The 21,636-nt window shown below is 61.4% G+C and overlaps 10 protein-coding genes across 10 annotated transcripts; 3 read left to right on the forward strand and 7 right to left on the reverse strand.

Annotated features, from left to right (window-relative positions):
- Nucleotides 1-161: 161 nt before the first annotated feature.
- On the forward strand, nucleotides 162-1,708 carry A1Q1_03523 (ubiquitin-specific protease; the record flags this gene model as incomplete). The annotated part of the gene is made up of 4 exons (XM_014323321.1): nucleotides 162-248; nucleotides 504-656; nucleotides 806-1,020; nucleotides 1,129-1,708. 4 exons carry the CDS (start codon nucleotides 162-164, stop codon nucleotides 1,706-1,708), a joined length of 1,035 nt encoding a protein of 344 aa, XP_014178796.1.
- Nucleotides 1,709-2,350: 642 nt separating this feature from the next.
- On the reverse strand, nucleotides 2,351-4,192 carry A1Q1_03524 (uncharacterized protein; the record flags this gene model as incomplete). Its single annotated transcript, XM_014323322.1, has 2 exons — nucleotides 2,351-4,000; nucleotides 4,043-4,192. 2 exons carry the CDS (start codon nucleotides 4,190-4,192, stop codon nucleotides 2,351-2,353), a joined length of 1,800 nt encoding a protein of 599 aa, XP_014178797.1.
- A 1,400-nt stretch (nucleotides 4,193-5,592) lies between these two features.
- Nucleotides 5,593-6,796, reverse strand: A1Q1_03525 (mago nashi domain-containing protein; the record flags this gene model as incomplete). Its single annotated transcript, XM_014323323.1, has 6 exons — nucleotides 5,593-5,690; nucleotides 5,754-5,799; nucleotides 5,837-5,926; nucleotides 5,974-6,056; nucleotides 6,413-6,528; nucleotides 6,750-6,796. The coding sequence occupies 6 exons, from the start codon at nucleotides 6,794-6,796 to the stop codon at nucleotides 5,593-5,595; spliced, it is 480 nt and encodes a 159-aa protein (XP_014178798.1).
- A 214-nt stretch (nucleotides 6,797-7,010) lies between these two features.
- A1Q1_03526 (uncharacterized protein) lies at nucleotides 7,011-7,754 on the forward strand (the record flags this gene model as incomplete). Its single annotated transcript, XM_014323324.1, has 2 exons — nucleotides 7,011-7,166; nucleotides 7,293-7,754. 2 exons carry the CDS (start codon nucleotides 7,011-7,013, stop codon nucleotides 7,752-7,754), a joined length of 618 nt encoding a protein of 205 aa, XP_014178799.1.
- A 499-nt stretch (nucleotides 7,755-8,253) lies between these two features.
- On the reverse strand, nucleotides 8,254-11,163 carry A1Q1_03527 (uncharacterized protein; the record flags this gene model as incomplete). Its single annotated transcript, XM_014323325.1, has 4 exons — nucleotides 8,254-9,390; nucleotides 9,436-9,828; nucleotides 9,887-10,204; nucleotides 10,249-11,163. The coding sequence occupies 4 exons, from the start codon at nucleotides 11,161-11,163 to the stop codon at nucleotides 8,254-8,256; spliced, it is 2,763 nt and encodes a 920-aa protein (XP_014178800.1).
- A 1,667-nt stretch (nucleotides 11,164-12,830) lies between these two features.
- On the reverse strand, nucleotides 12,831-13,792 carry A1Q1_03528 (glutathione transferase; the record flags this gene model as incomplete). The annotated part of the gene is made up of 5 exons (XM_014323326.1): nucleotides 12,831-12,935; nucleotides 13,209-13,279; nucleotides 13,323-13,345; nucleotides 13,390-13,448; nucleotides 13,544-13,792. 5 exons carry the CDS (start codon nucleotides 13,790-13,792, stop codon nucleotides 12,831-12,833), a joined length of 507 nt encoding a protein of 168 aa, XP_014178801.1.
- Nucleotides 13,793-14,558: 766 nt separating this feature from the next.
- Nucleotides 14,559-15,011, forward strand: A1Q1_03529 (uncharacterized protein; the record flags this gene model as incomplete). The annotated part of the gene is made up of 1 exon (XM_014323327.1): nucleotides 14,559-15,011. One exon carries the CDS (start codon nucleotides 14,559-14,561, stop codon nucleotides 15,009-15,011), a length of 453 nt encoding a protein of 150 aa, XP_014178802.1.
- A 212-nt stretch (nucleotides 15,012-15,223) lies between these two features.
- Nucleotides 15,224-16,282, reverse strand: A1Q1_03530 (uncharacterized protein; the record flags this gene model as incomplete). The annotated part of the gene is made up of 2 exons (XM_014323328.1): nucleotides 15,224-16,114; nucleotides 16,169-16,282. The coding sequence occupies 2 exons, from the start codon at nucleotides 16,280-16,282 to the stop codon at nucleotides 15,224-15,226; spliced, it is 1,005 nt and encodes a 334-aa protein (XP_014178803.1).
- A 1,339-nt stretch (nucleotides 16,283-17,621) lies between these two features.
- A1Q1_03531 (uncharacterized protein) lies at nucleotides 17,622-19,556 on the reverse strand (the record flags this gene model as incomplete). The annotated part of the gene is made up of 6 exons (XM_014323329.1): nucleotides 17,622-18,035; nucleotides 18,423-18,594; nucleotides 18,658-18,700; nucleotides 18,753-19,147; nucleotides 19,195-19,204; nucleotides 19,256-19,556. The coding sequence occupies 6 exons, from the start codon at nucleotides 19,554-19,556 to the stop codon at nucleotides 17,622-17,624; spliced, it is 1,335 nt and encodes a 444-aa protein (XP_014178804.1).
- Nucleotides 19,557-19,822: 266 nt separating this feature from the next.
- A1Q1_03532 (uncharacterized protein) lies at nucleotides 19,823-20,220 on the reverse strand (the record flags this gene model as incomplete). Its single annotated transcript, XM_014323330.1, has 2 exons — nucleotides 19,823-19,913; nucleotides 20,009-20,220. 2 exons carry the CDS (start codon nucleotides 20,218-20,220, stop codon nucleotides 19,823-19,825), a joined length of 303 nt encoding a protein of 100 aa, XP_014178805.1.
- Between the last annotated feature and the right edge of the window lie 1,416 nt (nucleotides 20,221-21,636).

A 21,636-nucleotide genomic window follows, 5' to 3' on the forward strand; every position in this document is an offset into this window, starting at 1 on the left:
CGATGAAGCTTCAGCCAAGGAAAGTGGAGGCCGTGCCTGGAGCAAGCGGCAACATGACGCGCCTGCGGCCCCCCGTGCGCGCGGGATTTCATTTGGCTAAACTGTAGCCTTTGTAACCGTCAGTCACTTCACAACTCACCACATCACCACTAACGAACACAATGGAGGACGGATGGTGCCTGACCGAGTCGGACCCGCAGGTGTTCTCGGAGCTCCTGCGGCAGCTGGGCGTGAAGGGTTTGCAAGTTGTGAGTATCGCGCCGCGCCGCCGCGCCGCGGTGCCGTCAGGCGCGAGGAGGCGAGGACGATTGCTCAGCGTCAGCTGGGCTGCGCTATCGCTGTTGCGTCCTCGCTTGTCATGACCATGGCTCTCTATGGTTCTTAAGGCTTTACATCGCATATTGCTTTCGGGAGTTATGCCTCGCTACGCGTCGCCTCGCGTCACTTCACGGCTGCTCCCCTCGCCTCGCCTCGCTACGCCCCGCTCGCAGCGCTAATCCCAGGACGACCTCTACTCTCTCGACGCCGAGACGCTCGCGCCGCTGCAGCCGATCTACGCGCTGATTTTCTTGTTCAAGTATGTCGGCGGCGGGGCCGAGGACCGCGCCGGCGTGCAGGTCGATGCGCTCGATAGCGGGGTGTGGTTTGCGAACCAGGTGAGTAGAGGCCGAGACGGCGTCGAAGGCGGCGTCGAGGCGTCGGGGCTGTCTCATGTTCATTGTCCCGGCATCTCCTGGCATCTCCTGGCGTCTTCCCAGTTCTGGTCTTGCTTTTCCGAGGACTCGCTTTGTTGTGCCGATGGAAGACACCCGGACGAGACGAGCTCAGGACTCACGAGACGCCGCTCGCTTCGCTCGCCGCTCGCCGCTCGCCGGCCATCGCTGACACCCAGGTCATCAACAACTCGTGCGGCACGATCGCTGCTCTGAACGCCGTCATGAACGTGGACGCGCCCGGCGTCGAGATTGGATCTGAGCTGGGCAACCTGAAAGAGTTTGGCGCGGGCATGGGCTCGATGGAGTGAGTACCCACTACCCATTGTTCCCCGGCGGGGCAGCCGGGTCTCGACAGTCCAGCCAAGGCCTAGGCGGAGCTAAGCGGAAGGAATAACAGCTAACCCACACACAGCCTGGGACACGTCGTCGCCTCCTCCGACCAGATCCGCGAAGTGCACAACTCCTTCTCCAAGACGTCCCCTTTCTCGCTCGACCCAAGCGCAGTCCCGGACGAAGCGAAGGAGGACGCGTACCACTTCATCACGTATCTGCCCGTGCACGGGCTGCTGTACGAGCTGGACGGCCTGCAAGCGTCGCCGATAATGCACGCGCCCGTCGACGAGGGCGAGAACTGGCTCGACGCGGCGCGCGAGACGATCCAGGCCCGCATCGAAACGTATCCCCCCGGAAGCGTCATGTTCAACCTCCTCGCCGTGCGCGCCGATCCTGTCCCGAGACTCAGGGCCGAGTTGGCCCAGCCGGACCTGAGTGAGGGGAGGAAGTACGAGATCCAGGAACAGCTGCAGCACGAGGAGAGCAAGAGGGCCAGAGGGGCTATGGAGAATAGTCTCAGGAGACACAATATCCTCCCCGTCGTACTTGAACTCTTCAAGGCGTTTGCGGAGAGTGAAGACGCCGAGGGGAGGGAGAGGACGATTGATGCGGCTAGGGAGAAGGGCAGGAAGAGGAGGGAGGCGAACAAGGACGAGTAGACTACTCTAGATGTATCGAGATACTTTCCTTATATGTTCTTCTGTCCACGTCAGTCGCCCCCATCTTGCACGGCCGACTCCCAGCTCGCTCCGCTCGCTGCTTGCTGCTCGCTGATCTCGCTCCGCTCGATCAGCTTCGTGCTGGATACAAGTTGCATGCGCGTCCAGTCCTCCGTTGGCCCCGTCGGCCGCCCTGTACTACGAAATTGAGATGGCAGGATGTATTCGATTATATGTACAACGTCTAAGTGTCGGTGTGGTTGGGTTGTGTGTTACAACAGTGGTCCCTCTCTTCTACTTCTCTCTGCTGTGCAAGTCTGAACTGTTGCACGTTTTGTTTGTTCGACTCTGGTGCTGGCTCGGGAGGCTTAGGCGTGGGCGGGGTGATGCGCCGTGAGGTGATGCAAGGGGAGTTCACGGCTCACGGCTCGCGACACACGGCTCACGACTCACGGCTCGCTCCGCTCGCCGCTCGCCGCCTAACTAAACCACGCCCGAATCTTCTCCAGCTCGCGGTGCATCTCCTCATACCTCTCCGCGTCCCTCCGGACGTCGCTGCTCTTGAACGGCTCGGCACCAGGCGAGCCATCGCGTATCCTCTCGGCGGCGGCGTAAAAGCCCGCCAGACGCTCGCCGACACGCTCATACTCGGCGTACAGCTTTTCGTACTTTTCGCGCAGCGTGCGGGGGTCGGGCGCGCCCGTGCTCGGCGTCGAGGCACGGCCGACCGGCGTCGCGCCGCCGTTGCTCGCGCCGTTCGCCTTCTTCACCTTTGTCGTTGTCACGGTGACGGCTGGCGAGCCCGTCCTCGCTGCTCGTGTAGACGGGCGAGGTGCGCTTCCGCCCGGTCGAGTCGCGGTGTCCGTTCGCCTTGCCGTTCCGCTCCTTGGTCACGGCGACAGTCTTCTTGGTGCGAGCGCGGCCGCGAACCTCGCCTGCTTCCGGCTCCGAGTCGCTCTCGCTGGAAGTGTAGTCGTGCGTGCTGCGGCGCTTCTTGTCGACTGCTGGCTTGTCGCCGCGCTTCCCGTTCTCCGCTGATGGGGGCTTGCGCGAAGCGTTGATGGCAGAGACGGGTTTCTCAGGCAGACCGGCGGCAGCGGCCGCAGCGGCGGACACGGTCGCGCGCTTCTTCGGTGGCGGCTTTTCCCTCTCGCGTTGCTCCTTTTCGCGCTGTTCGCGCTCGCGCTCCTCGGCCTCGCGCTCCTTTTGCTTGCGCTCCTCCTCGCGCTCCTTTTCCCGCTTCTTCTCTTCCTCCTCTTCCCTCTTCCTCTCTCGCTCCTTCTCCTTCTCCCGCTCCTCATCGCTGTCCTCGACACCCGGCAACGGCGACGCAACTCGCGACGCGCCAGTGACACTACTGCTGCGCTGCTTGGCGATGTGGTCGTTGCGCATCTTGGCAATCTGCTTCGCGACCTTGGTCTTGGGGCCGGCAGCCTTGGCGGCCTTTTTCGTCGGAGCGGGGGCTGCGGGTGCTCCAGCCGGCGAGGCACTTCTTGACAGACTCGGGAGGGGCTTTTGCGGGGACAGCGACAGCTGCTTCTGTTTGACGGGCGAGAGGGAGGGCGCGGGCTGCGGGGCGGGCGAGGCCGAGGCGCCGGAACCGGTGGAGCCGAGAGCCTCGCGCTCCTTCTGGTCGAGCTCGTCACGCTCCTCGGCATCGGGGGCGAGGCCGAGCTCGTCGAACGCCTGTCGCGCGAGCGCAATCACGCGCACCTTTTCGTCGTGGGTATACTTCCACGACCCAATCTTGATCTTGGCGTACTGTGCTGGTCGAAGGCGGTACTGTCCGTCGTCATGGAGGCCGATCACTTTGGCGACGCGCAGCACATCGTTGTAGTCGCCCTGCGTGTGCTCGAGGATCTCGTCGACGGTCGTCGGACCCAACGCGAGGAACTGCACGACTCGCGTCTTCAGCGGAATCTTCTCACCCATGCTGCTGCCGAGCGTCGAGGCGGCTGGCCCGCTAAGCGTGCGCGCCATTGGTGGGGCCGGCGACGGCGACGGCCGCTGCGGCAGGCTGCTCAGACTCGTCTGTCTTGAGTGCGACGACGGCTTGTTGCCCATGACCCTAGCTGCCCGCGCTTCTCGCTGGGCGTCGAGCGCGGCATTCTGCAGGCGCACCTTTTCGGCAGCGCGCCCGACCGAGGCGGCGGAGAACGGGACCGATAATCGCGCGTCCGCGACGCCGATAGGCGCGAGCTGGTGCGCGCTGGGGTCAAAGGCGTACAGTTCTGATTGCTGGGCCGTCTGCGAGTCGAGCCGGATCGGCTCTTGACCAGGAAGGTTCAGAGTCTATGCATTCGTCAGCGCTGGGAAGACCTCTATTGTGCTCACCATGTCATCGCCGACAGTGATTGTGACCTCGCCGTCGGCAGCGGCGAGCTTGGCCCACGTGTCCTCTGGGAACCGGACGAGGAAAGCAGGGGGCGGGGGCGTGTCGGCGGCGCTGGGCGCGACCGGCACCGTCCCGCTGGGGAGGGGCATGGTGGGAGGGAGATTGTGTGATGCAAAAGTCCAGATTGAATGGGCGTGGTGTTGTTAAATCATGGACCGGAGGAAGATGTTAAGAGGGCAGTCTGAAGCTCGAGGGGAGTTGCCCGAGCGATCGCCGATGCGGCGGCACTGGGAGGGGGGCGGCGGCGGGGGTGTCACAGTGCGCTGAGTGCAGGGGCGTGTTTTGGGGGGTGGTGGTGCCGGGGCCGAGAGACGTCGATGCAGTCGTCGGCGGGGGGAGATGGTGTGTGGGTGCAGACGACTGGATGAAACGAGTGGAGGGAAGACAAATGAGATAAAGGAGGATTGGAGTGTGGTGATTTCCTATTCCCGAGAGTGTAGTCTGGTGCGAGAGAGAGAGAGTAGTAGCGGTATGGGCGAGTTACTGCCGCCGCCGCCGGGGTCCAGCCAGGCCCGTAGTACGCGGTAGGCGCTTCGGTCCACTGATGGTCGGCAACGAGCGGCCCCCGCTGCCGATTTCGATTTCGAACTTGGATTCCAATTTCAGATCTTATACGAGAGCTTGGCTTGGAGCGGGCCAGCTCGAGGCAGTTGCAGACAAAGTTGGATGGACAACAGAGTCCCGTCTGCAGGGGTGTTTGATGTTGTTCTACCTGTCGCTCTTTGTTGTGTGCAACGATTGTTGATGCTTGAGGATGCTGAGAACGTCGGGGGATAGTTGATTTCGAACCCTGCACCAAGACCAAGATACCTGGACCATGTCACCGTTCTCGATTCTGCTCAGCCTCATCTGCACCACGGGGATCTCTAACGGTGGCTGTTACAGGGGAGCACTGCTGCGCTGCCTGCTGCGCACGCCGAACCAGCACGCCTGCTTCCATAACTCGCGTCTCGAGCTTCTATCCGTCGCAGACGAGCAGCCTGCCCGACGCCCCAGTAGTGCGACCGCGACCCAGAGACCGAGACCACATCCGCGAGCGACGCGCTTCCCGTCCATGCCTCTGACATGCAACCTTAACCTGCTTTTGCCTTCCATGCACTCTCCATCCCCTCCCTTGTCCCTCTGTCCCTCCTCGGTGCTTCCTTGTGCCGAGCGACGAAACACGCAACACACAACAACAATGCCCGACCAAGCTCGGCCTGCGCTGCCCCAGAAACAGCGGCGGCCAATCGTCTCCGCTGGCTGTTGCCTGCCCCGGTTCCAGCCAAATCCTATCGTCATGTTCCATGATTCCAGGGCCTGTCTCCTTACACACTAACGTTGCGCCGCCCTCACCAGTAAAGCCACTCGGTAGATCTAGCGCAGCATTCAATGCCAACACCACCTATGTCATTGTCACGGCTGTAACCGAGGCTCCCGCTGATTTCCATTGTTACATATGCATGATGCTTGCGCCGCCTGCTGCGTCTACAAAGCCTGGTGTCTCGTTTCAGGCTGAGATCAAGAATACCACTCGAGTGTCGTCCGACGCGCCCTCGTTCCTCCATCGTCTATTGTTGGACTGAGAGGTCAGCTTCCACCCCTCTTCTGGCAGCGCAATTAAACACCTCCGACCGTCGGAGCTGTATAACTCAGGCATGGGGTACTCACTCGGCTTGATCTTGAAGTGCAGCGTGATGAGGGACAGGACGAAGCACTGCGATGAGTTAATGCCGCCAGTCCGTCGAACTCACCTTAAGGTCCTGGACGAGGTAGTAGAACACACGGAGACCCTCCGCGTCCTCGCTGTCGTTGACATCGGCGAGCGAGCCAATCTTGGCCGTCTGGGCTGTCAGTTGTATGGCCCACTGTTCTAGCTTGGTCAACTCACCTCGAACGAGATGTGGTCCTTGTCTATCCTGACCTCGAGCTCCTGACGACCGACAACGTTCTTCTTAGGCCATTGCGCGTCGTCTTCCCTCATTTGTCAGCTTCATGGTGCGTAGGAAGCTCACTTGGTGATCTCGCTGTCGCGCACGATACGCTTGAATTCCTCCGCGACGGCGGGGCCGACGTACACTGTGGTCAGCTGAAGGGAACAACACCAGCGGAGAAAGAGGGGCGCTACGACGTGTGGGCTGTCACCACATCGTCTCAGCAGCTGTCCGTGGACACAGCGAGCCCTCACTGAGACACACAAACAGTGACGAACAACAACAGCCGTTCGCACCGTCCCACACGAGAGATGACTGCCAAGTTTGCTGTCGGCACCGTCCGTTTGCAGCCAACGAGTCCGCCACCGGCACCACCTCCATCAGCAGCATACTCACCCTCCTTCCTGATCAACGAGTCATTGCGGTAGTTTGAGTTGTTGGCGTATCGCAGCCTTCCGTGCGTGTACTCGAACTCGAGGAACTCGTGTCCGTGCTGGCCCTGGTGTCCGGTGCTGAGCGAGCGTCAGCGAGCGTTCTTCCCAGCTGCGAAGCAGCCATGTAAGTTATCTCCCTGGTCATGCCTCCAGCCCATTGTGTCTGCGGTGTGTCCCGAAGATGAGATCGAGAGGAAGCGAGGAAGGCTAGGAGCGGCAGGAAGAGTTGGAAGAGGAAGCTAGGTTACTCACTAGTATCTGGGCCGAGTCAGCCGGCGCTACAGCTCAGCTCTTCTTACCGGAGGTAGAACGGGTCGTTCTGGAGTTCCTCAATGGTGGTGCTCATGGTGTCCGTTGCTTGATCAGAAATCTCGAGCTGTTCATGAATCGTTGCGTCACAACAACATCCTGAGCGAGGGTGGTGGCGATCGGATTTTGCGGCATTAAGGACGCGTGGCACATAGCATAATGCCATACATGACGGACGCGTCGCGCAGGCAGGGGTGCGAGACGCGTTTGATTTCGCATCCTCAGGAAGTTGTTGTCACAATAACATCGACATGGTCGCCGTCTCTACTCCCAGCAAGACTCCCGTCGAGGGCAAGAAGGCCACTGCGAAGCTCCCCTCGCCCCCTCCCCAGCCTATCCAGCCCGTGATGCTCAAGAACGCCGGCAAGGCGGCCGAGGCCGCTTGTGCCTGTGCCAAGAGTGCTCTGGTGAGTCACCCGGTCTCCTCCTAATCTCGCACCCACCATCGTGGATAGAGCCATTCATTGCAGGAGGATTAAAGCGGGACAGTCCCGAACGATGTTTGCAGAGTTGTGTACTGATGCCAGTCGGAGCCTATGCGCGTCAAGCGCCTCGCCCCCTCCGCCACGATCCCCACGCGCGGCAGTGCCCTCGCAGCCGGGTTCGACCTGTACGCCTCTCGACCCGCCTCTGTGCCTCCGCGCGGAAAAGCAATGGTGGACACGGACATCTCCATCGCCCTCCCATCGGGCACATATGGCCGCGTAGCCCCCCGTTCGGGGCTCGCAGCCAAGCACTCCATCCACACGGGCGCGGGCGTGATCGATGCCGACTATCGCGGCCCGCTCAAAGTCATCCTGTTCAATCTGGGCGATGAGGAGTTCAAGGTCAACGAAGGGGATCGCATTGCCCAGTTGATCCTCGAGGAGGTCCGCATGGCGCCTGCGCTTGAGGTGGAGGACCTTGATGAGACGGTTCGCGGACAGGGCGGGTTTGGCTCTACTGGCGTCGGTGCTGAGACTAAGACCGCGCCGCCCCCCGAGCCTTCCGCTTGAGACGTAATGTAGACTTTAATGTATTCCTTGTATCTTATCACATCCCGTTCCCTGGGTACAATGACACGACTGGCGTAGATGCGGGCCAAGATCTGTGTGGAGGCCGAGAGGACCAGGGGATGTTCCGCCCCGCCGAGGACACAGCAAGCTCCGACCGGACATGGACGTGCGGCGTTCATTGACTCGGGGCCAGGTCTTGTCATACATGATGGGATCCAGTTGTTCTATGGTTCATTACTGTGCTCTCTCTCCGTCTCTCTCTCTCATTTGTCTCCACGCTCACACTCCCTACTGACCACCCTTCTCTCTATCCCATCTCGCCACTGTCGTGACCACTCCGGCCGCTCCCGCCGCTCCCGCCGCTCCTGCCGCTCCTGCGCACCGCCACTGTCTGCGCCATAGTCGCCACAAGCCCCATGGCACTGAGAGCGATGGTCTGCGCTTGTGCGCTCGCTCCCGGCGCTATCGCGCCAATCGCACCAGTCGCTCCAGCAACCCTCTAAATGTTAAACGGCACATTCGGGTCCGCGCCCCAATCAAACGAGTTACCGGCAATCTGCGCCCACATCTCGGCCAGTTCATTCGGGGCGGGTCCCGGGCTCGGCGCCGCGTTCTGGCCCAAGCCGGCCGTGAACCAGTTCGCAGTCGCCGTGGCGGCCGCACTGGGGGAGGGGAGGCCGGCGAGGGGCGCGCTGCTGTCGCTGCTGACGCTGCCGAGGACGCGGGATCGGGGGCCCGACGCCGTACCCGGGGAAGGATTCAGCATGCTCCCCAGGCCTGAGCCGTTGACTGGCGCAGAGGGGGCGGGCATGGAGCCACTCTGCGTCTGGCCTGGCGCCGCGGGCCCCGTCGATGTCGGCGTTTGGCCCGTGTTGCTGCCCACCTCCAGCGGAGACTGCGTCGCGGGCACAGCCCACGCGTCGCTCGTGAACGCGTTCAGCATCTCGAGGCCGTCAAAGTTCATGTCGCCCACGTCGAAGAGGTTGAACGTGCCGTCGAGTCCGGGGGCGAGGGCCGGGTTGTTGACCCCGCCGTGGCTGAGGCTGTACACCTGGTTCGCGGTCAGGGGCGGGGCCTGCTGCGGCTGCTGCCAGTTTTGGGCCTGGGGCGCGTTGGGCGCGGCACCCGTAGCCTTCTTGGCCGAGTTGGAACGGTCCTTGGACGACGGGCGCTTCTTTGGCCGCGCGGCAGCGGCACGCACCTGCTTCGCCTGCGCCTCGACCTCGGTCAGCAGCTGGCGCAGCTTCCGGCATCCCGGCCAGACAGGCTCGAGGGCACGCAGCGCCTGGTGGCACGACTCGACGTGCGCGCCGACCGCGTCGATGACGATCTGCTCGCGGGCACGAGTCTCGCACAGCAGCAGAATCACTGCCGAACTCCACAAGTACTGGCAGAAAACGGCCAGGTGGTGCGACACGGGCACGAGCACGCGGGACTGCGTCGCAACGTGGATCACGGAACGCGCGGCGTCGACGCAGTGAGCGAGCGACTGGGACGACGGGCTCGGGCGCGGGCGAGCGAACGCCGGGTTCGACGGGAGCAAGTTGCGGTGCAGCGTCAGGAGCACGGCAAAGTAGCCATTGCTGAGTGCCGCGCTCATGAGCGAGATCGGTCGCGACGACGAGGCGTCCTTGTACTTTTGCGGCTGCTGTCAGCTTGGAACGACGCACTGGAAGCTTACCACTTCGTTCTGTAACCAGTCCCGGAGGAGGCGGTCGAGCTTGTCGATCGTCTTCTGCTGGTTCTCGGCCCACTGCTGGTCCGAAACTGAGCGCGAGTGGTTCGGGCGGTACAGGAGCTGCGCGACACGGCCGGCGATCTTGGCCAGCTTTGTGAGCGCGACAAAGCCCGACATGGTGCAGTCGGCCGGCTCCTCGGGCAGGTTGCCCGCCTCCTCAGTCAGTGCCTCGCCGAGGTTGAACAGCGTCTCGTCGTCAACGGCGAGCGGGTACGAAATATCCATGTCCTGGTCGTCGACGCACACGGGGCGGCCGAGCGTAATGCTGATCATGCGCTCAAGGCCGTAGACGGACCACCACACACGCGCGCCGAGCTGCTTGACCTGCAGCGAGACCTTGAATCTCGGAGCGTCAAACTGACGTCAGCAAACCGTAAAGCCCGTAGCGACTTACATGCAATCCAATGTCCTGGGCGACACGCAGCGCCTGACTCGCGAGCAGCCAGCTCATGGGCATGTCGTTGACGGCAGACTGGAAGGCAGACTGCAGCGTCAGGCACTGCACTTGGTACAGGTCGACCTCGCGGTATGACGAGAAGTGGAGGACCTGACTCCGCTCGAACCAGATGACACCGGCCTCGGCGTCGCCCGGTTGGATCGTCTCGCCTTCCGGCTCGTTGTTGCGCTGCTTGGTACGCTCGCGCTGCCACGCACGCGACGTGACCAGGACACGCTCTCCGAGCGCGAATACCGCAAACACGACCGCAAGGAACTGCTTTGTCAGCTAATCATTCGGCACCTTGCAGCTGTACTCACTCCTGCACGGATGGATCCAAAGTCGCCTGCCTCAGCGCAGTCGAGCGCGCGGTTCAACCGGCGCCTGAAGTCGGGCTCGAGTAACACGGGCAGAACGGGGTGGACCTCGGCAAAGTAAGCGTCGACCATTGCCTCGGCCTCGGCCCTTGGCGGGAACGTGACCTCCTCGACGCCGGGAAGCGCGCGAATGACGCCCGCACCAGCGACAGGGCCGAAGTACGGGTGTGCCGAGTCTGCAGGGGACGAGGCGCGCGTCGAGTCGTGAACGGGACGGTACGTAACGCGAGACGGCTGGGCCTTGACTTCCTGGTCGAAAGAGTCGAGGAGGGAGAGTGTGTTCGAGGGGCCGATCCAGCGGAAGTTTCCGCGGTCGTCCTGCGTGTAGCGGCGTCCCTCGTCGTCATCGTCGTCTCCGCGTGGCGAGTGGGGACGCGAGTCGCCGCTCATGTCGCGCTCGTCGTCGCTCATGGACCTCGGCTCGGTCTTGGCCGTGACGAGATTCTCGAGCTTGCCTCCCTCAAAGGCATTCAGGAGCGGGAGCAAGCGGCTCTGCAGCGCCTCGAGCTGCTGCACACGACCGGAAAGGTCCTGCACGTATGCACGCGAGTAGGCTGCGCGGTCGCGCGTCGGCTGGTATTCGCACTCGGCGCCGGACATGATGCACTGCTGGCACGCGGCGTTGCCGTTCACGCCCGACGACGGCCCGGGCAGGCACTTGACCTTCTTCTGCCGGCAGGCGCGGCATGCGGCAAAGGCTCGGACTTTGGACAGGTCGCCGGCGCCTGTTGTCCCCGTCGCTGTCCGGCCGGGGCCGTCGGGGCTGTTACGGGCACGCTTCTTGGCTGGCTGGCGCTGCGGTGGCTGGGAGGGGCCCGCGGCGTTCGCACCCGGAGCCGCGAAGCGGGCGGCATCCATTGCGAGTTGAGTATGCGGGGGAAAGGTGTGTGCGTGTTCAAGGGCGGTGATGTCGAGATCGTGTGTGCTTCGGTGTCGAGCCGTCTGTCGCTGCTCGGGGGAAGGCGAGAGGGGCAGCTGGATGACACACTGATAAAAAGGGGAAGGGGGGGGATACGCGGATGGAGGAGCGGATCAATCCTGAATATCAAAGATTAGACGCCGTCTTATGGGTAGTGTCGATAACGGCGGCAGTGGTCGCAGGGAAGTGTGTCGGGGATCGGAAGTCGACTGTCGATCGGTCTTTGCGAAGGAACACGAAGGTGACGACGACGACGACGACGACGCAGACGCAGACGACGGATGCGCGGATTGATCGGGCAAGCGTGAAGGTATGCTGGATAAGGTAGTCGCAGGTATGGAAAAGTGGTAAAGCTGGATTTACAATCCCGTCGTGGCTGCTTGCTTGCTTGCTGGTGGTGGTGGTAAACGTATTAACGTATTTCGCATCCGGGGCCCACCCAGCCCTGACTTGAGCTGACTTGGCTGACCCCCACTTTTGGAAAACACCCAGTCACCTGATCAACCATCCCCGTCCAGCGCCTTCCCTGCGCCTCCCACGCCCCTCATGGCAAACCCCCATGCTGCTGCAGCACTGCTTCCGGCAGGCTGTCCAGTGCGTGCACCCTGCAACAGAGCCAAGCCCGGTAGACACGCAGAGCCTTAGTCTGCACCCCCTGCAAGTCACTCAAAGCTCTCGACATGACAATAGCGACAACGACTTCGGGTGCACTCCATAAATTTGGTCAAAGCACAAGATCTGCCCCTCTGATTGGGCGTTAGAGAGATTTCTGACGCTTCCACGCTTTCCCCCTCCACCCTGTAACCCCTTACATGATGCATTCCTCGCTCAACTACGAATCAAATCGATGCCGAGCACGGCGACTTGAGGACAACGGCTTGATGGCCGAGTCCCAGTTTCCAACATTGCACCCTCACACCCTCACGCCCTTTCCCAACCCTGGCTCTTCATTTCGATTTTTCGATTTTTTTTTGGCCGTCTGCAGTCGCGCGGTCGGCTCAACGCGGCTTACCAGGCTTACTCCAGACGCCTCTGTTTCATGACGGATCGCCGCGCCATGCTGTCTGCACACATGCTGCACGCGGCTGGCACGAGGCTCGTGCCCTCTTACTGCGCTTGAGGCACTGATGCCGCCCTCAATGCTGCGTATCTGCTGTTAGTCATCCGAGGCCACGGTCTGTCAGTCTTCGGCCGTTGTTTCAAGAGTACAAGAAGCAGACCGAGGTTAATGACCAACGCCCCTCCTTCCCACCGACGATTACCGCGTCGGCCAATCCGAATCGAAGCCTGCTAAGAGTACAGCAGGCAGGGCCGAGGCGTCAGTAGAGTCCGAGCGCGCAGCTCAGACGAGAAAAGTCCAGGACTGGGCCGCGCTCGAGCGTTGAAAGTTGATGTCTCGCTTTTGCCCGCCTCGCTCGCCGACCTTTGCGGCCGAGAGGGCGGCTCGCGCGGCTCGCTCTGGACCATCCTCGGGTCCCCACGCAGCATTCTTCATTTCTCTAGCATCAAGACAGTTTCACGTGATGTCTAAGGATCGTGCGCGACGCGCACCGGCGCCGAACTGTGCGGCGCGGCACTCCGTTGCACATGGTGCAGAGCTCAGCGCTTAGCCCTTGATCTGCTTGACAAGCTGGTTCTTGGGGATGGCCTGGAGGTCGGAGCAGCCACCGATGAACTGAGCGTTAGCTTGTGTCGTCAGAAGGAGTATAGGCTGAACTGAACATGGCCAAGTTTCTCTGAGGTCCGACTCGAAAAGGAAGAATCCGCGCCGTCTTTCCATGCAGGGGGCCGACGCCTCGAGTGCAAGTGAGAGCGAGTGCTACCTTCCCCCGGTCCATCAAGAGGCAGGGGATACCCGTGATGTCCGAAGTAGAAGTATTCGCCTTCCATCGAACCTGGGACAGAGGAGCAAGACCCGTCGTCGTCTTCCTCCTCGACTTCCAGCGTCGAGAGGATCTATCCTCACTCTCTTCTGCAAACTCACGTGCTGCTTGATGTAAACGTGGGGGACGGTGCCCTGTCCGTTCAGCGACTTGAGGTACTGCTGGATGACGGCTGGGGGTCAGCTTCGCACTCGACTTTGTAAGCTAGTACGCACATCCATCGTCCATCTCGTCAAGCCTGATGAGTCAGCTCTCTGCACATATGAAGCTTCAGCAACTCACTCGTAAACCTTGACGTCGGGGGTGATGTCCTCGAGGATAGCCTTAGCGCGCTTGCAGTACTGCGATGAGGTCAGTACTCAACAATCGTGCACCTCTCGACAAACACGCAGCCAGTCGGGGCCTCGCTGCTAGCGCAGCAGCTCGGGATACTCACAGGGCAGTACGACTTGGAGAACACCAGGACGTCGTTGTCCTTGATGGCGTTGTCGACGAGCGTCTTGGCGTCGGACATGGCCTCGGGGGATGCGGCGGAGGAGAATGAGGAGCCCACTTTGGCAGAGTTGCGAGGGGAGGCAGCAGCAGCGAAGAGCTGGGGACGGGCGGATGCGGTTACACTAACGCGGGGGGCGGAGACAGAGGCAAAGTGCGAAGAAACAGTTGCCAGGCGGCGAGCGGCGAACATGGATTTGTTCAAGTGGAGACTTGGACGCGGCCGTGGTAATGATTAGCAAGATGGGTGTGTAACCCGGCCCGGGAGTAAAATGACGGCTGTGGCTCGCGCCATCGGCGTTCGTCCGGGTATGACGTATTCGGAATCGGACTGCGGCCAAGTCTGCCGGAGCGCGGAGCGTGGGCTATGATAGATGAATTGTTCACGGTCTGCAAGAGTTGAGCATTGAGGGCGACTCTCGTGCAGAGATCGACTGATAAGCAGAGCTTGACTGATGAAGGCTCCGCTATCAGGTTCAAGACGCTATCGGCCATCTGCACCCAAGTGGGCAGGTGACTGGTACCTCTCTCCGTCTCTCGGATCCTTAAGATTTCAGCGGGCGGCTCAGCTGATCTCGCTATAGTTCGCGTTTGGCGAGGTTTGGCATCCCCGTCCGAGATAGAGATCTGCCTGATTGTGCCAGGCGACAACAGCGAGCAACGGCCAACAACGACAGCGTAGGAGTGCGGGGAGTAAGCACTGAGTCGATACAATGCTCCGCAAATTGGCGTGTTTAGCCGCAACTTGCTGAGTCGTCATGGAATGGAGTTGCCCGATGTGCCAGGATGCGCGTACTGCCCACCGCCGCAGATATATGAAGATCGACGCCAGGAAATGGGTCAGCCGCATCCTCATCATCTTTGATCCTCACATCACTCCAGTTCATTGCGGGTGAAAGTCCCCATTCGCTCATATCCCTACAACACCACCTTAGCATCGGCAACACAAACCCCACGACATGGCGACGATCCGCCCCATCGAGGCCAAGGACGAGTCGCGCTGGCGCGAGCTCTGGGAAGGCTACAACCAGTACTACGAGCGGACGATTGCAGAGGACGCCACAGCGCTCACGTTCAAGCGCATGCTGGACCCAAACGTGGAGCTCTACGGCGCAGTCGCCGAGGAGCCGGACGGGCAGCTGTCCGGGTTCGTGACCTGGATGCCGCACATGTACACGGGGACGGTGAACGACATTGTGTACCTGCACGACCTGTTTGTGGACCCCAACGTGCGCAACAAGGGCACGGGGCGCAGACTCATGGAGCACGTCTTTGCCGAGGCCGAGAAAGCGGGCGCGTGCAAGGTGTACTGGCTCACGCAGCACTTCAACCACCGCGCGCAGCTGCTGTACACCAAGGTCGGGGAGAAGACGCCCTTCGTCCACTACACGCACACCTTTGGGAAGAAGTAGGCCGCCAATGTAGCGCACGTTGTGTCCGCCATCTCGAGGTGCACTCGCTCCTCACTGCCGGATCGCTCTGACCAAACACTTCCGCCTTATCTCGGTCCGAACCATGCCCGCTCCACGACCTCCGGCTCAACGCCAGTCGCAGTCTCTGTATATAATCTCTGTAGCGGGGGTCATTAGGTATCATGCAAATTATTACAACGAGTGGTGGGTATCTAGTACGACTTGACGCCTGCAAGCTGGAGCGCGCGATCAGAGAGCACGGGCCTCTGCCTGGGCATGGTCCTCTCGCCCTCCTCGAGCTTCCACCCGCGGGTCGGGCTATGATGCGCCGTGATGCGGAAGTCGATGGGATCGTGGGTGCTTCCCCAGCAGTTCTCGAACGCCTCTTGCTTCTCCCTGAGCATTTGGGCCGAGATATCCGCCGCAGGCTTGTAGCACACATACGTCGCGATGCGGGGCTCGCTCCCCCTCGCGACGTCGCCGTAGTGCACCGTCCTGCTGTCCCAGAGGATCAAATCGCCAGGCCCCGCCTCGACCTTGTGCCACTTACACCCGCGGTCGTAGAACCACTGCAGGCTGGCGTCGTTCTTGTGGTCCCACCAGTCCTTGTCGCTCCACCCGCCCTCGGGCATGAGGTCCTGGTGCTCCGCGAAGAACTGCTCGAACAGCGGCGTGCTCCCCTCGAGCACCATCAGGCCTCCGTCTTGGGCGCCGTTCTCGTGCAGATTCACAATACCCTGGACACAGTGCAGCCACGGCCGGGCGGGGGACTGGTCGCAGTGCGGCCACGGCTTGGCGAGCTCGGCACGCAGCGAGGAGCCAAACGGCAGCGAAATGTTCGCACTGTCAAACGACACCAGCAGCTCGTCCGTGCCCCAGATCTTCGCAAAGGCGTCGATTACACCGGGCTCGGAGCGGATGTCCCACGCAAACTGCTCGTGGCCCACACCGTACCGGTGGTACAGGCCGCCGCGCTCAAAGATGGGCAGATGCTCTGGCTTCCAGGTCGAACGGTCGTTGCGGTCAAAGCCCCGACCGAAGGACTCGAGCCAGGCGTACATCTCGGAAACGTACGCCTCGGCGCGCTCGCGCGGGATGACATTCTTGATCACGGCGTACTTGGGCTGTCAACAATTGCTACGTGGGGGTAGACTCACGCCCTTGGCCTCGAGGTCGGGGAAGACGGCCGTCGACGCCTGCGTTTTGGCGCCGCGGAGCTTGAGCGTCGGCTGCTCGGTTGTTGTTGTCGCAGTCGTAGTGGGGACAGGCATGGTGTATGTGTTATCAGCAAGGGGAGGGAGGGGGCGGCCAAAATGGCCCGAGTATATATATCCCGAAAGTCTTTCGATGTCATTACTGCGGCGAGTGAGGCAGGGATACGGGGCGGGAGGTAGATCGGCAGAATCGCCAGGCAGGTCTGCGTCTCCGGTGAGAAGTGGACCATGTGCGGACGGCGGTCGGCGGGTCGCGTGCGGAAAAACTCAGCGGGCCAACACCGTCCTCACGGTCTCGCACGCTTCGCGCTTCGGGACGACGTAGCGTAGGCGACAATACTTCATAAGCAGCGTATGAGGAAAGGTCACACGTGCAGCGTGCATTCCGCGTGCTGCTCCGAAGACTCGACAGCTACAGACAAAGCGGAAGAGCAGAGGGTTCGGGACACAAGCGGAATATCCTCGATTGAACCTCTGCACAATAAACACCTAAACGTGCCGAGCCGAGAGGGCTCCGAGAGTAGCGGCCCGATGGGCCGGTACGGTGTGAGCTGTGAGCCTTGGTTCTTCTCCTTTCTGCTCTCAGTTAGCCTCGTAGTTTGCAGAGCTGCTCCGCTGGATCTCGGCCATGTCCGAGGCTCGCGAGGCTCCTCAGCGTCACCTGCCCCGAAACGTTTGTGGGAAGTGTCACACGCCCCCCCCCCAGGCCACCATGCTTTGCCTTGTTATACCGTCACTTCCCACCCCTCCCACCGCGTCACGTTGGCCCAGAGGCAGCTTAAACGTCGGATCAACACTGGCAACCGCACAGTATCCCGTTCTTCCCCGCCCTCGGCTTCGAGGCATTCCCCCAAGCGAGCCGTACGAGACGCACGAGCCGTAAACTTGCCGGGTGTGCCGGTTCAGAGCAGAGCGGGACATTGTCGGCGAGTTGGGGCAAGCGAAGCGGCTGTTCCTCGCATAAACATCGGAGTATCACAAGGCTTCCTCATGGTCACGTCGCTCCGCCTCTGCACAATGCCCCGTGCGGGGTACCGTCCGCCTCTGTCGGGGGATCTGCGTGGGCAACGGACGACTCGTCGACCCACAGTCAGCGGAGCGCGCGGAGCGACTATCGGTGCAGACAACTGTGCAGGCTTAACAAATCCATACCACGCTACACAAGGAGAAACGAAAATAACAGATACCGGTGACTTTGGGAATAGTGTAGGTCGATCGTCTATGGGAAACCTCGGGGCTCAGAGCGAAATGGTACTTGGTGGGAGAAAGTAGGTATTAGGTGAAAGGTGCGTACGTAGTTTGATGTAATGGTGCGGGGTGGTCGGAAGGAGAAGGATGGTGGGAAGAAAAACGAAGCATTAATAGGGGAGCTAGCTATACCTGCTGGCACAACATGTTACTTGGCAACCTTGTCCTTGAAACGCTTCACGATCGAGGTCTTGCGCTTCATGTCGCCTCCAGACGGCGGCTCGTAGTACGAGTTTGATCGCGTCTGGTGCAGGTCGTCAAACTCGGGCATGACCGGCATGACGGGGTGGCCAGAGCTGCTCCTGTGTTGCGGGAACGCGGGCCGCGCCGGAAGCTCGCTCTCGAGCTCTTCGCGGGCATCGGCACCCTCAACAGCACCGTACTGGATCGGCTCCAGCTCGTCGCCGTAACCCTTAGTCGGCGAGTCGCGGGCGCCGCCGTTTGATCCTCGGCTTAGCGAGCGGCCAGCGGACGGCGCGCGCTCGTGACCAGATCCAGGCGATGCAGGTAAGGGAGGAACGTCGTTGCCGTACTTGTTGGGCGAGTGTGATCGGTCTCCGCGCTGGTACGTGATTAGCGAGACCCACAGGTTCGGGTTGTGGGCATCGCTGTCCCTCGGTCCACTGCGTCGATCCACCAAACGCCTCTTCCTTTCCGCTCCGCCACCACCACCACCACGACATCTACTGCTGCCGAGACACTAGCGGCACACTCCTCAGAGTGCGTTGCTATGTTCGGGTCGGAGGGGGATCGGCTTGTAACCGACGCGAGGATCCCAGTCGTCGTCGTCGCCTGGACTCATTGCCTGAGCCCCAACCATGTGTCCAGCATATCCTACACCCTTCCCACTCTGATCCGGCGACGGGAACGCGCCGGGAGCGGCCGACATCGATTGAGACCGAGGGACCCGTCGTGGCGTTTGCCCCGCTGTATCTGTTTTAGGACGCACCATGCCTTTGAGTCTCTGCATCAAGCTCTTCGTACGCTTGACGCCGCCACCTGGCCGAGAGAACGACCCGCGAGATTGGTGCGACCCAACAAAGTCTTCTGCGCTGTCCTCGTTGATGGGCGGGCTGCGAGCGCCACCAAAGCCGATCTTCTTGCCACCAGGCGAGCGCGGGCTGCGGGACCGCTCAAACGAGTCGATGACTGGGGTCAGTTCCACTGGCTTTAGTCGAACTTACACTCCGGCTCGTCTCGTGGCGAAGAACCAAAGTCCTCGAAGGGCTCAGCTGTACAAGTCAGCGCTGATCTCTTTGCATGCCAAGTGGCCACTTACGAGTGTCAATACCCCAGGCCGCCTTCATCGCCCTGTACTTCTCCTCTCGCTGACGCTCACGCTCGCGACGAGCATAGTCACCCTCCTCGGCCTCCTCGTGGTGAGTGTCAGGGAAGAATCCGCCACTAGCGGGTAAGCTGGAGGAGTACGGGTTCGAGAGTCCTCCACTAGAGCGGCGGCGAGCGGCGGCGCCGCTGGGCCGGCGGCCACCAACGACAGCCTGCTCGCCATTGTCCTCTCGCGGGTTGGGCGTGGTTCCGATAGAGATCGCCGAGGCTTGGCGCGCCGGCGCGGCGACAGGGGCGACGGGGGGACCCGAGAACGCATGCATGGGAGCCTTAGTCTGAGGTCCGTGGAGGTTGCGCGACGGAGCAGCGGCGTCGTACGGTCCGGAGCTGAAAGTCAGTAAACACACTCATATCAGGTGGAGGCAAATGCTCACTGATGCCACACTGCGATGTCAGCATTCCGTCGCATGCGATTCGGGCGTCAGAACCACTCACTGGCATGGCCGAGACCTGTAGGATCCCATCGGTCGATCACATCGGCGTGGCGAGATCCCTTCTTCGAGGTCGTCTCCCGGCTCTGGCCCTTAGACAGCTTGAGAGCATCGTGCTTCTTCTTAGAAGCCTCGGTGCGACTCCGTCCGCTGCTGCTGCCACTCTTGGACCTGCCATCTCGGTCCTCGGACGAACTGTTACTCAGGAGAACCGAAGGAAGGGAAGGAAAAGTGTCGGACGGCGTTTGCGGGTAGGATTGAGGACGTGGATCGCCGCGATAAGCACGCAGTTGACGGAAGGCCATGTCAGCTACTACTCCGGAATAGAATGAATAGATGGGAGGAAGAGAGGACTGCTCGATAGCGGCTCATGAACGAACCTCCCATCGGGACAAAGGGAGAACGAACTGAGCTTGGGTGTTTTGTCCCTCATGGGACTTCATGCCGTTCTGCCGCCAGCGGCCCAAAGCGCCAGCCACCCTTACTCGTCCCCCGCAATGGGATTCAGACGACGCTCGTGCGATCTGGGCAGGGGATGGAAGTGCCGGGTTTCCGCCGTAAGGCCTCACAGTCACCATACATGAGGCGAGGCGGGAGAACTCTTGGCATCCACCCTTCGACCACTGCGCGCTGAGCCACGCGACCCCATCATAGCGATACACCTGTACGCCTCATAAGGAGCTCAAACTCGCAAGGGCAGGGTCCCGTTCTCGCTGGCGACGAACATTCCACACACACAGCGCCGCAGCGCACTCACCTTTTCTTAAACTTCGGGCGAGACGACGGCACCTGGCCCGACGCCTCCAGCTCGCCGCCCTCGAACGGGTTCTGCTCGACTGCTGGCCTGGACCGGGACGGCAGGGCCTGGCTCGAGCCGTTGCGAGAGATCTGCACAACGTCCTGGACGGCATGCGCGAGGTCGTCATTCACATAGCCCGACTGGGCGTCGTGGTACTTTTCGGACGGCATGTTGCTTTGATGCTTGTTGTTGGTTGGGAGGAGGAGACTACTGCAAGTCTCACTAGTCTTTCTAAAGGTCTAGCGCGCCTTGTTGTTACAGCTGAGAAAGGGGTCGGCGGTGCAAGCACGAAACAAACGACGGGTGAACGTGCACTCCACTCGAGTCGCCTCCGTTCACGTCAATATTGGTGTGTGTGCCTTGCGAGCTGCGCACGTAGAAGGCGCGGTGGTGATTCACAGAAGCGCGTCGACTGCTCTTCGACGATTCGACGATGCACACAGTCAAGCCGGGGGGTTGCACACGCGTAGCCTTGCCGAGGTAGATGGTCCGGTTGCTCGGGATGAGTGCTGGCGTTGGCGGACTGGGACCGAGGAAGGTGAGAGATAGGGGCAAGCGGTCAGAGGCGGTTACTGGGGGATTGGACAGAGCACTGTGCACGGTCGTTGCAAGGTTGTGGGCGAGTGTGGGTTGGGACAGTGGAAGAATGCGAAAGGTGAGCAGGTGTGTGTGGGTGTGGGGTGTGCGGGGTGTGGGGGGAAGGTGGATGGATGGAAGGGTGAGCGGATTAAAGATGGGAAGAGGCGAGAGAGTGTGTGTGTGGAAGGGGGGGGGACGGACGATCGCGTTGGGCGGAGGTTAAGCGATTAGGAACGGAAAGGACTGGAAGAGTGGTGGTGTGGGTGTGGGTGTGTGTGGGTGGGGCTCTATCAAGGATGTGGTGTGTGTGTGTGTGGGTGACGGTGTATATGCGGTGGGTATTGGGTACTTGGGTCGGGTCGCGGGCCAAGGCGAGCGGGGCTCGCTTTCGCTATTTCGCTGATTGCCGTGGAGTCATGGAGCGTGTGCCGTGTGCCGTAGCTGACTGCTGTTCGGAAGGACGCCGCTGCCCGGGGCGCGGGGGCGCGGGGAAGGTCAGAGACTCCTTCCCTCCTCTGCATTCAGGGTCTGGTCAGTCGCCAGTAGCTTGTCCGGCTAGCCCTGTCTTCCTCCCTTCAGACCCGAGAGCGAGCGTCAGGAAGGCTCAGGAACCCCCCGTCTCCGGCTGGGACATTGCGACCACCACCACCACCGCACGGGCCCGCAGTGTAGCTGGACCTGAGAACACCTGGAAGGGCTTGACAAGCTCAAAGCTCAAGGTGGACGAGGCAGCCTGTCCATCGTCTTTGGAATCACCTGCTGCATGCTGGTAGTTGGTGTCCACATCCCATGTGAGCGACGGCCAGCGTTCCGAACTGCACTCCGAAGTGGCCCTTCAGCCATCAGTATCTACGCCCCCGCAGGCTGGCAGGTCACAGGTCACAGGTCACAGGCTGGCAGTGATGAGCGCCAGGTGTCACAGCATCACATTAAGGCTCAGCCAGCTCAGCACGGCCTAAGCCTTGGGTCGATTGGGTCTTGGGTCTGATGCAGTCTTGGGGTTCTCA

The sequence above is a fragment of the Trichosporon asahii genome (assembly GCF_000293215.1).
Source record: "Trichosporon asahii var. asahii CBS 2479 unplaced genomic scaffold scaffold00056, whole genome shotgun sequence".
NCBI classification, from domain to species: Eukaryota; Fungi; Basidiomycota; class Tremellomycetes; order Trichosporonales; family Trichosporonaceae; genus Trichosporon; species Trichosporon asahii.